The sequence below is a fragment of the Ammospiza nelsoni genome, chromosome 1 (assembly GCF_027579445.1).
Source record: "Ammospiza nelsoni isolate bAmmNel1 chromosome 1, bAmmNel1.pri, whole genome shotgun sequence".
In the NCBI taxonomy this organism is placed as follows: domain Eukaryota; kingdom Metazoa; phylum Chordata; class Aves; order Passeriformes; family Passerellidae; genus Ammospiza; species Ammospiza nelsoni.
In genome coordinates, this window is record NC_080633.1 from 110797800 (window position 1) to 110810564 (window position 12765).

General features: G+C 42.8%; 1 protein-coding gene across 1 annotated transcript in view; it reads right to left on the minus strand.

The window, feature by feature from the left end:
* Positions 1 to 12304, minus strand: part of KLHL14 (kelch like family member 14) — a 56865-nt gene extending 44561 nt beyond the window's left edge. The window contains exon 1 of the mRNA XM_059485519.1: positions 11367 to 12304. Within this exon, the coding sequence (XP_059341502.1) occupies positions 11367 to 12304 (938 nt within the window). The remainder of the gene's footprint in view (positions 1 to 11366) is intronic.
* Between the last annotated feature and the right edge of the window lie 461 nt (positions 12305 to 12765).

Here is a 12765-nt window from a genome sequence, read left to right on the forward strand (position 1 = left end):
TATGCTTAAAAAATACTAATTTTTGAAATATGTTTAAAATGGGAAGTAGCAAGAACAGAGACTTTTGGTAAAAGTTCAGTAAGAAGTGAATAGTCAGCAGTCTCTACCAAAAGCACAGGGAAATTTCACATGGCAAAGAAGAGATGGGTACTTATACCCAAAATATCTAATTCATCTGCATTGAGAGCTCTTCCAATGAACTAAGTAAAGATAATACAGTGGCTAACGACATGCAGGCTTTAAACTGATATGTCTCCTTGGAGCCAGATCCGGTTTTAAGTTTTAATGTGAAATGCTGCAATTTAGGTTTTGAGAAATATTTTCTTTATTATGTTATATTTATGCTTCATATTGCACTAAGCAGTACTGTTAGAATCTTATAATACATTCTAAAATATGAAAAACATGTAAATGGCCACTTATATGCAGAAGACTTTTCCAAATATTAATAAAAATGTTATTCAGTGAAACACTGTGGTGAAGACAGGATTCAAAAATATGTGTAATACATTGAGCAAGATAAAGCTTCTCCCTCTCGTGTGTTATTACATGTTTGCTATTTGGATAAGTCAAGATTACAATGTGAAATGTTCTTCATTATATATGACACACTCTTTTTTTACAGTCTAATATTCTATTCAGTTAATGCTGTGGTTCACAGTGTCTCCAGCAAGGATTTTATGATCACCCTGTGTTCCATTAACAGTAGTAGGTCTTGGTCAGGGAAGGCTAAGCTGTGGACAGGCAGGCTGTCATGGTAAAAAAGTTGAGATAAATTTATCCACATGTTATCTTGAAAGCATTACTTAGATTTAGACTCCAAAACTCTAGTTCTCACTGATGAACATGCATGTGTTGTTATTATTCTGCACACACTTTGCAGTTTCTGTTCGGCTAAGATTTTAAAACACTTAATTCACCTTAATTAAGTTCCTGGGTACCTCATGTGGTGTGAAATTTATTTTGTCTACTTACAAGACTGGAAACCAAAGTATATTTCAAAGTCAACATTTTCAAACTTGTGTAGTTTCCCTCAAGCACACAAACCCAGGAATTTGAGCACTCACAGAAGTGGCTTCATTTTTAGAGATAGCCATCAACATAACTAAATCCTACTCACTTCAAAGGCAGCAGCAGATGTCCGTCAGCTCTAAAACTCAGATCACCAGTCCATGGTCTAAACTAACCATGAGTATTCATGGCAAGAGACTGAGCCCAAGAGAGTTTACAGATTCACAAGAAATTGGTAGAAAAGGCTGTTGGAGACTCAACACTCCTGAAACCACTCCTACTCTTTTGCAACCTTGATGGCCTCATGTTAATGGAAAACGCATGAATGGGAAATACTCTTCTTGTACATTGTTTTTCTTTATTAACATATCCATCAATCTTGCACTGGTGGGTTTTCCTTATCTGGGCAATTAGTAGAAGTTCATTCTACAAAAGCTGGCAAGAAAACAAGCCTCAACAACAGGTTTGCTCCAGACTCTTCCAGTTTTTAAACAATGCTCTGCCCTCTGTATTAGAGAATGCAAATAAATGGCAAGAATACAACCATGAAGTGGCAATCCTGTGGTTCTTAATGCATCCAGTGTAGTGTTACACATCAGAAAGAGAAAGGCATCCTAAGACATACAAGTGATCATGGTCATCGGTGAAAAAAAAGAAAAAAGAAAAAGAGTATTCAACTATACTTTTCTCTTAACTCAGGGCTATAGTAAACCCAGAAGTCTGGATCATTAATTATCTTTTCATATAGGCTATCACCACGGCTTTGAGTATGGGTAGCTCTTCAGAGCAGGGACCTGACAGTGCTGACCTTAAACACAGCCAAACAGAACTCCAGGTGTTCGCCCACTGAACTTAAGCACAAACAAAATCAGCCATAAGAGCAGCACAGCCTCAGCAAGGGCAGGTGAATGCATGGTGCATTTATCTACATTCTCATATCTCATTACATCAAAGGATTTGAGAAACCTGAGTCTGACAGTGACACTGTCAAAATAAGTAGCAAGAATCTCAGAAAAGGGGGCTGTGTTAACCTGCAGCAGAAACAAATTATTTCAGAGTGGTTTAAATACTAACCTCCAGGTAATACACAAAGAGATACATACTATCCCAAGCAACATTTGAGTTGCCGACCTTTTGTTTGTAAACACCAAAAACTTAATTTCATCTTCAGAAACCAGGATGGTCTTTAGCAACCCTTTTCTTCTCAAAAGGGGTCTGAAGGGATGCTGTGTTCAACAAAAAATGTAGTGGACAATCTAGTTTCAGTCTGCAAAACTGAACAAATGTTGCAAGCATCCATTTGCCCGTGGCTGAAAAAAATGTTTTGCTATCGAGAACATGGGATGTGATCTTCAACAATTACCTTCCCAGCTCCTGGATGGGCATTTCAGTGCAACAAAAGTGTCATATGAAAACTGCTTATTTCAATGGATTTTGGCTTCCATAGCTGACTGCAAAGATAGCCACGATTAGTAACACATGTTTAATAGAGAGGAAATCTAATTATCCGGGAGTTTAACTATGAACTCAATGAAAGCCATAAGATTCAATGAAAAATTTATTTTGGACAAAGGAATTTTATGAGGTTTTGTCATTGCATAAAATGAATTAACAAACATCAACCTATAGGTGAATAGGCATCTAGAATCTCTACCTAACCCTACAGCAGTGCTAGGGGAAGACCTGAGTTCTCACAGTCAACAGACCAAATCCTGCCTAATGACTTTCCCCTTATGGATAAAGTACAGACATTAAAAACATCCTGATTTTGTCAAAATGTAAGGCATGATAAAGTCTCTTGCAAATGATGACCAATATTTTTTTTAGTTCTTCAGTTCAAAGAATTTTCAAAAATTTCCTGAATGTATGGAAGTTGCTTTATGAATGGATTTTTTTGCCTCTTCTAATTTGCACCTATTGTCCCAGGCACACTAGAATGAATGTGAAAAAGCTTTCTAGAAATACTAAAAACCTGGAAACCAGTCTTATAATGAAGATTTTGGTTTTCATCTTTTCATTCTCCGTGTAGGCAGGCTTGGCAGAAGACCCCAGTTTTCATTGCAGCAGAGCTCACAGTAATGTTCACTGAGGAGGATGCTCATTTAATACATGTTGCTGACCACTGATAGAATGAAGTTTAAGAAGACAAATACTAAGCTGAGAATGATTTGCTACAGACATTGATTGTTGGTTTCCTCCTCTGAATCGACTTGAAATTTTTTTTAATTTTGTCCAATACTTTAAAAAAAGCATAGAAAAGAATTAGTTAATGTTTGCTTTAACAATAATCATTCCTTTACCTTCTAAAAGCAGAAGTCTAAGGGTAAGTGAATATTTTACCTGGCAGGCCACACTTAACTGTTACAGAGTTACCTTACAAGTTAAAGGTTCCTTCATTTCTAAAGTTGCCAGGTAATTTTCCATCTCCTGTATTGAAATAACTTAGAATCTGTTTGAAGCTCTGAAAATCCCATTTTTCTTTATGAAACCAAGCCCACTACTGTTGATCTCTAAGTTAATACTTAAGAGTTATCTTCCAGCTTTTAGCTGGAAGATTTTTTGAAGTCAATGTCCCTTCCTTTTTGGGGTAAAAGCCTCTGATGTAACAGGTAGCTTAGCAGTAACAACTATCCTGGTAGAGTGACACCTATCCAGGGCTCCTTTGGAAAAAACACAGAGGAGAGTCCTTCTCATCTTTGCCTCCTTGCACTACCAGACCTGAATGCTGAAGATATCCTTACTACTTACACACTGAATATCTGGAGCATTGCAAGGAAGGTGAATCCAAAGGAATGTTACTAGCAAAGCAAACTGGTGAATGAGACACAAAATCTCCTGTTTCATGAATCTTCTTGGTAGAACTACTCAAAGATTTTCCTCACTGAAGGAAGTTCTAAAAAACCTTTAAGTAATTATCTTTATCCTGAATTTAAAAAAAAGAAAAAGGAAAATGTCAAAGCTAAATGCTTTTGCAAATTGCCTCCCCTCCTCACATCATTTTGCTTGGCCTTTTTTTTAGGTTTGGTTTGTTGGCTGGTTCCCTTTTTTGGTTATTTTGGGTATTGGGTATTTTTTGGTGTTTTGTTTTGTTTGGTTGGTTTTTAAAAAATTTTTCTGACAGAGGTTGTAAAATGGAAATGCTTTATAGAATACTTCCAAATCATCAAATCGTCTTTTTAATTTTTTGTTCCCGAGGAAATTTCAACTAACTGTTATTTTTTGATGTTCAGACTGTAAAGTCAAGAAAGTCCTTTTTTATTTGATTCTGTGTCTGATGTCCACATCAACAGAAGGTTGACACAGCATCAGAGGCTGTGTTCTTTCCAGCTGAGGCTCCTTTTCCTTAGGAAGCCAAAGGAAAGGAACACACCTTGCTGCCAGCTCACTCAGGGTATGACTTGTTACCTTTTCCACTGGTTTGTTTGGGTTTGTTTTTTTTACTGAAAGGCACCAGTTGGGGAATACAGGAAGAACCAACTGTGGCACCAACTTCTATTTACTTCCAGCTTCACTGCAAACCGTCTGCTTCCATTGAACTTGGCAGCTGACAATATTTGCTCAGTTTATTGTCTGCTTTCCAAGAATACAGCAAGTGTTGACTACTAAGTACTAGGCATGACAGTCTTTAAAGAAAATTTCAGGGAGGCAGCAAATATGAAAAATGATGCCAGGAAGTATCTACCAATAGTTTTCAACTTTCCATAGTCTTCAATTTCTTTAGATGATCCTTTGGTAAACGTGTAATACCAGACAGAATCTGTTTCAACAAAACCAACATGAGAGATGCTTACAGAGCAGGGGAGTCCAGCTCAAACCCTTCTTTTAGGATTCCTACTCCCTGCTCAATCTTTCCAGGCCACACTGAGCAAAGGATAATTACAAACCTTGCTCTGATTTAGAAAACATATTGGATTTTTAAAACATAGGAGTTATTTGAAAAGACGAAAGTGTTTTTTACAGATTATATCAATTTTTTCATAACATGAGTTTATCAGAACCAAAGCTTTTTCCTGGCAAACTATTTTCTGTTGATTTTATGTTCTACATTACCTCTCCTCACTCCCCTTGCCCTCCAGGCTCCCTGTGCTTTCTCTTCAAGTACAAATCCAAACAATGACACCATCCCAGCTCTGTTCCATTTACTGCTCAGCAGTTACAGACTCAGAACCTCCATATTCTTGTGCTATAAAGAAAAAACTACAGTGACCCCAGGCCACAACACGCCCTCTAAGACCCTCTCCTTTCTATCTCTTCTCTCCACACAAAGGGGATGCACATCAGGCAAAGAGTGAACAGAGAAGTCTCAGACCAGTAGCAGACATACATGTCTGATGCTCACCATGATCCTACAGCACTCCAGTTGTAAAAGGCACACTTTAGGCAGAAATCATTCCAGGAGAATTTTGTCTGAAATGGGACTCCCTTGTCTAGAAGGCTCTGCAACACTCGTGACCTACGTACTTCCCAACAGGACAGAGAGGGATTGTGTTGCCAAAGGATGGGCAAGAACAGCACAGGAACTCATGGCTGACAGCTCTGCTTTTAGGAACCTGCATGACTTGTAAAGCTGCTATATAGACTGGCATGGGTGGTGGAGAGGGGCATTTTTGCTCCAGCATTTGAAGCAGTTTCCATTTTCAAAGGCACTTTGTCATCAGTGTCATCAGAGTGGCTTACTAAGATTACTTGTTTTTAAACTTAGTTTAATTTTCCCTCTAGAACAAGCTGTTATGAAATACAGTGAAATATTTCTCCTCAGAAAAAGAGTTTGGAGATGCAGATGCAGGTATTTGAGGCTGCTTCAAGTGCTAAAAAGGCAGGGTGACAAAGCCAAGGAGGAGCACAGTTCAGCAAACTGCAATGGCCTGTAAAGATCCAAGCACAGAGGTCTGGAGCAGTGGGGATTGTGTGTGTGACATTGGGAGCCTGGTGGGAGGGACACTCAGGAGTTGGGGTAACAGAGGATTCCAGAGAGGAGACAGATAATGTTCAGTAGGTGGGATCTGGGGAAGAGCCCTACCATCTAAGGACATGAATCAGGAGGGACTGCCAGTTCACAGAGGACACAATTCCAAGGTAGTGCCTGTGGGAAACTGGCTGGCAGGGCAAGGACCTGCACAACGTGCCTGGCAACCCCTCTTCACCTGCAGCTGTTGGAAAGATGGCTGTCCATAAAAAAGGCTGTTAATGCTCTTCATAAATTATGTTTCTCCTAACAAATACTATAACTGATCCAAAAAAAATTGGCTATCATCTCAGGGATGATATCACCTTGCAGCTCTCAAGGATTTTACCAGCCAGGACACATGGGTCTTTAAAAAAGCTTCCAAGGACTTTCCTGACCCACAGCAGTCCTTTTAGGACAGTGGTGCTCCCTCTGTCCATAATGTGAGCTCCAGGGCTCCCACCCTTTTGGAAACTCCACATCTCTCCACTAATACTTCAGCATGAGCTTGTCTCCAATGGCAAATGAATGCACATGAGGCAGGTAAGGAAAGTAGGTGAGACTAACTAGGATAAAACTGACTACAGGTCTGTGGTTCGCTACCCCACAGCCTCTAATGTGTCAGTCTCCCTTCTGCAGCTCAGCTGAGAGAGTCCTGGCACATGTACAATTTCCTGATATTAATTCGGGCACATAAAAACTGATCCAAAGCTCACTAAAATAAACCAGAGCCTCACATCCACTTCATCCATACTGCAATGCAAAACTCAATAATTCATATATATTTTAGGATGTGCTTTTCTTATCAGATGTAAATTCAGGATCTGTAGTATTTCTCACTTGCAATTAAACATGAATATTCGTTAAAAATCCAAATATTGCTGTTATGATCCCAAAGGGACAGGTAGGTGGTTGTAACCAGAAGACAGAGTGCATTTCAATGAAAAAACACACACTTTTCTTACAACCACCAAACATGTCCTGCTGAGATTCTACAAAAATCTCAGTAGAAAAAGAAGTCAAATTGAACTACGGTCTGTGAGATTTGGAGACAAATAGTGTATGCAAAAAGGAAATTATTTAATTGCCACGGGATGTAGCTGGTTTCTTCAAATTTTTAATCTCCTCTGTAGAAAGTAAAACAGACCAGGCATATATGCCTTCCACACAAATGCCACTGTCTCACGCTGTTCAGCACCTTACATTTTCCTTCTTCATCTTCCTTCTGAATGAAAACTGCTCATATCATCTTCATCACCTGTCACTGTTTAATTTGCTATCACTTTCACTAATATTGCCCACCTTCAAACAGTCTGGATGACACCCTCTCTCCACTGAAATGAAATTTAAAAAAACCAAACAAACAGCAAACCAAACCACCTCTACAAGTAGCTTTAGCAGGACCAGAATTTGCACTTTTAATCTCCCTAAGGTCTAGTAGTCCAGGGAACAAAAGTATAAAAAACCAGCTGGGTCTGTACATGCTGGGACTTTGCTGAAACCATAAAACAGCATGGGTAGGCTTAGCCTTCTTATCTCTTTGTCTCCTTATTTCCCCTCTTTCCTCTTGTGCTCTTTAATTCTGTATTTTCTGCCTAGGACTATTCCTATCTTATGTCAGCTGGTTGATCTCCATCCATTTTTCCTCCCCTAAATCGGAAAAAGCTTTTCCAGAAACTGCAATACTCAGCTGCCATTGACAACAGATGCTGTTTCTGCCAAGAATTAGTGTTCCCCCCCCCCTTTTGTTTCATTCCCTATCTTCTTTTTATCTGCCAGGGTCTTTTTTCTTTTACTAGTTTCCTTTCCTGTCTGGTATCCTGTCTGGTATGTATTTTTACATTTTTCTCCCTTCAAAACTATTCTTCTCTCATGTCTTCCCTGATTTGCACTGTCCTGTTTCCACTACTTATATCCCATTTCTCCCCTGGGGTATCTCAACTCCTTTTTTTTTTCTGCATTTCCCCCTCTCTCCCAGTTTTACTTCCCTCGGTGCCCTCTGCCTTCAGGTATGCAGCTGTATTTGCAGCTGCTCTGCCCGCAGATCCCGGGAGGGACAGACCAGCCCAAACACCCTTTGCAGGTGAGAGGAGCTGCAGGTGGTAATGCTCTGTCCCCAGACTTTTAAAAATTTGAAAACACATATATTATATAAAGTACATACTATATATTATATAAAGTACATTATATTACACAATAAAGCACAGTGACATTTTAATCAACTCAATACTCTGGTGAAGATCCGAGAGTTAAATAAATGTCTGGAATATGAACTTTGCTCTATCTAAATAGATTTTCTTCCCAGAACTACAGAAGGTGATACAGCACAGAGCTACGTGTCTCTTTCAGGGACAGACAAACATAATTTAAGCCTAATGTTCAGGGTCACTCACCCCACCCCAAGCTGAAATCAACTATGATGTTTCCTAGCGACACCAAAACTGACTGTGTCTCCAGAGGTTTAGCAGCAGCTTGCATGCTGAGGCCCTGCTGAGGTGAGGATCACTGAGCCAGCAGTATTTCTAACTTTGCTTAGAGTTGAGCACCTGATGAGATGCCAAATCAAAGCCAAAACACCCATCCCCTGTGGTAAAGTCCTAAACCTCAGAGTGCATAGCAAGGCTCATAACTCAGGAACATAATTCCTCAACTTTTTAAATTCTGATCATTTAACTGTTGCACCTTGAAAGTTAATTTTACAAAATTCATCAGGACATTGAAGCATTACCTTCTCTTACAAAATTTCATTAAAAAGCCCTAGTCTTTCTGTAGGTAAACAGTGTTTTTCACTGCAGCACAAAACTCAGGTACTTCTTAAACCCAGCATCACTTGCACTGCAGGATCTGCATTTGTGGCACAAACATTATAAATACCTTTGCTCACAGAGCATAGACTGGCTCTTGTTAGCCCAAATCTCTTTTTCCTCCAGGCCTGACCACAGGACTAACTTTATAGTTATATTTCAGAGGGAAATCAGTATATTTTGAGCTTCCCATTGCATTTATTTCCATTAAGAAATAGAAGTAGCCCTGATGCCAATGTACTCCAAAGTGTGCATATGGATATATAACATAGGTGTTTTTTTCTGAAGTAGCTTGTTTTAAAAAAGAAAAAAGTTGTTTTTAAAAAGGTGGAAAAGTTATTGGCAAATTCTAACACTGAGTGCAATTCCCATTTCTTGAACATGCAGGAAGCAGGTGGTTATAGCACTGGGCTGCTTGCATTTCTCAGCAACCCTTACTGTACTGTGCAGGAGCTATTACACTGCACAAGAGGAACAGTTAATCTCTTTATAAAGACATGTGCATCTTTGGTGAATGACCTTTCATTAAACTCCAAATTACCAAAGTCACCATTACTCACAGAAAAAAAGTAATCAGAGTTTTGAAGTCTTTTTCTGTGTAATAATTTTTATGTATTTGCACATGTACTTCACTGTTAGTTACTTTTAAGATTTCCTTCTGGAAATTAGTAGCTTAAGGAACTCTTTGCAGATTTTCTTCCTTAAAATTTTACTGAATGAATGTTAACCTGTTAAAATTGCTACTTTAGAAAAACTATGAGTAACAGAGAAGACAAATCTGGAAATCTCTGTAGTCTTGAATGTTTCTTTTTTTCACTCCTTCATGTTTAAGAAGGCATTTGTACACCTAGGCAGCCTGGCAAAATCCTAAAATGATTAAGATTCAAAGATGGGCCTTTGTGACCTTTATGAATTTCCAGGAATATCGTCCAGGACCGAAAATGAAAATAGAACAATTTCATTCTGCATTACTAAGCATTTCAACATCTCCAATACTTTAACATTTGGAGTAAGTTCTAATGCCTGCTTATAAATAAATCTGAACAGTTTTGCTCCCATTTCACTGCCTCTAAAGAACCCAATCAACAGAAGCTAGTTATTAGACACACAGTAAAGTTGGGAAGGTGACAGCATGTTTTCACCCACTGTGGTTAAGGGTCTCTGAAATACCACTGTCTGCACAGACATGCAGACCTATTACAAATAAAAAGAGCAGCATTTGTGGTATTTGGAGTCTCCTGTAAGTCATTAAGTGCAACTAAGACTCTCATCTAGGACTACCTAAAGTGCACTCCCTTTGTGTATGCTCCTGCTTAAGGGGAAAGCAGCTCCCAGCACCAGCAGAATCAGATTCTTGCAGCATCCATGACATTTGTAAGCATTCAGTGGTCAGAACACCACTACATATCCTTCAAATGACATGGACCACTGAAGCTGGAAAGGTATCTCCACTGAACCACGCCGGCTGGTATCTCAGCAATCCACCAGGACACGAGCATCAGCTTGCCCCCGGTGGCGTGCAGAATCTTGCCTGAGGAGTTCCTGGGGCTTGCATTTTTGAAAGTCATCACTTTTGAGTGTTGAAATGCAAAGGGTAGGCACCAACTTACAGCAGTGGCAGCTCAGAAATACTTTATGCTGCAAAATAGTTGTATTTGATGTTTTTGATTTCAGAGTGAGAATCAGTTAGACAACAAGGTGATAAGCATGACAGAACACTAACATAGTGACCTAGCCAGAAATAATAAGAGGGCACACCATCTCCAAAGTTAAACCATCTGAGTAGTGCCCATTACATAGAGCATAAGAATCCTGTGCATTAATGCTAATAGAGTGTATTATTTAAAATATTTATTAATGTACCAGTTTCTTTCTTGCTGCTGTCAAATCATTAGTAATATGCACCCATTAGTTGAAAAGCTTATAATAAGCTGAATAATGTGAAGTGTGGTTTGATTTCTGTGCTACCACACCACTGTATTATACCAACACTAGAAGATGGTATTATCTTTCCATCTGTGAACGAAGTACAAACAAATTTTGGATATGTTTAGTCCTTGTTAAACTATGTGATGTGCACTCACTTCCTAACACCAACCTCATATTGTCAATCTTTGACATCATGATTCATTACCTTATTAAATGAAAACAACTGACATGTTGTAGGTGTAAGGACTATGAAGTCACAAGTTTCCACGCACAAACAGGGACATCACCCCACCACCAGCAACATCAGGGTTTGCACAGATGATGCAGTTATTTATGAAAATAACAGATGTAGGACTTGGCTATTACAGTTTAAAGACCTAACTCCTTGTTAAGGAATAACATTGTGGGAGAAAAGAATTATTAATTATAGTAAAAAAACCAATAAATCCAGATTCCCAACGCGCGGGTGGCCAGAGGGCCGAGGGGAGGGGACGAAAAGTTTGGTGGTGCAGGGGGCGGGCGGCTCGGCCCCGCCGCCGCCCCCCTCCCGCCGCTGCGGCCGCCCCCGGCCCCGGCCCCGCGGGGTCCGAGCCCGCCGGGACCCCCGATCCCGCAGGAGGTGCGAGCCCGATCCCGCAGCCCCCGCGGGGTCCGAGCCCCCTGCCCGCCCCGCTCACCTGCTGGCCAGGCTCTGCCGGCAGTGCTGCCTGAAGGGCATCAGGTGGTAGTTCATGGCGTCCAGCAGCAGCTTCTGGCAGACGGGGTCGGTGCGCATGAAATCCACCGACTGGACCCGCTCCACCAGCTCCGGCGCCGGGATGAGGGCGAAGCGGAGGCGCTTCATCAGGTCCGGGGCGTACTGCATGCGGGTCTCCCGGTCGTGCTCCAGCCAGAGCACGGACATCTGGAAGAGCGCCAGCTCCGACTCGACGGGGGGGGGCAGCGAGTCGAGGAGGGCGCGCATCTCCTCGAAGTTGAGCAGCAGCACGTCCTCCACCAGGTACTTGTTGGCCAGCTTCTTGGTCTCCTCCAGGCCGTGCAGGGCGGCAATCTTGCACACCTGCTTGTAGTTCTGCACCGAGATCTGGTCGTTGAGGAACTGCACGCACAGCTTGGTGACCTGCGGGATGTGCAGGATCTTGCTGACCGACAGCACCTCCTCCACCGTGTCCAGCGAGAGGGTCACGTTGGCCGTGTACAGGTACTCCAGCACCAGCCGCAGCCCGATGGACGAGCAGCCCTGCAGCACCAGGTTGTTGATGGCCCGCGGGCTGGCCAGCAGCTTGTCCTCGGGGGAGGAGGATGGGGTGCCGGGCTCCTCCTGCGTCTGCGGCGGCGGCGGCTCCTTCGGCGGCCCTCCCAGCCCGTCCTGGGCGCCGGGCCCCAGCCCCAGGGCGTGCGGGTGCCCGCCGCTCCCGCCGCCGCTGGAGAACAGGGATCGGAAGTACTGGGAGCAGGAGGCCAGCACGGCCTTGTGGCAGTGGAACTGCTGGCCCTGGGCCGTCAGGGTCACGTCGCAGAAGAGCTGCTTCCTCCACAGCAGGTTGAGGCCGTGCAGCAGGTTGTCGCTGTGGCTGGGGTCGAAGGTGGAGGTCCTGTCCCCGGATCTGGACATGGCGAGCGGCCTCCGGCACACCTGCCTTTTAAACCCTCCTCCAACCTGGGCAGAGGGGTGGGGAGGAGAGCGGGGTGGGGGACACACGGGACGACACAACAATAAACACAGAGCTTTAGAGGCCCGGAGGGCGCATCCCGGCGGTGTGCGCAAGGGTGGCGAGGGGCGCAGCCGGGGGACGGACTCCCCTCTGCCCGCCGAGCCGAGCCGCCCCCCCGCCCGGGACACGGACGGGCTCGCTCCGAGGGGCCGCAACTTGGGAGGGCGAGAGGAGATCTGGGTTTTTTTTGCCTCTCCCCTCTTCACCCCCGCCCCCGTTTTCCTCCCTCCTCGGTGCAAACCGGGCAGTTCTCTAGGGGAGGAGCAAGGAAGCCGGGGACATTTTCAAAGCTGAGCCACCCCTCCCCAGGTTCCCCCCTCCCAAACACCTAAGCAATCAAACACACCCCAAATAACACCAC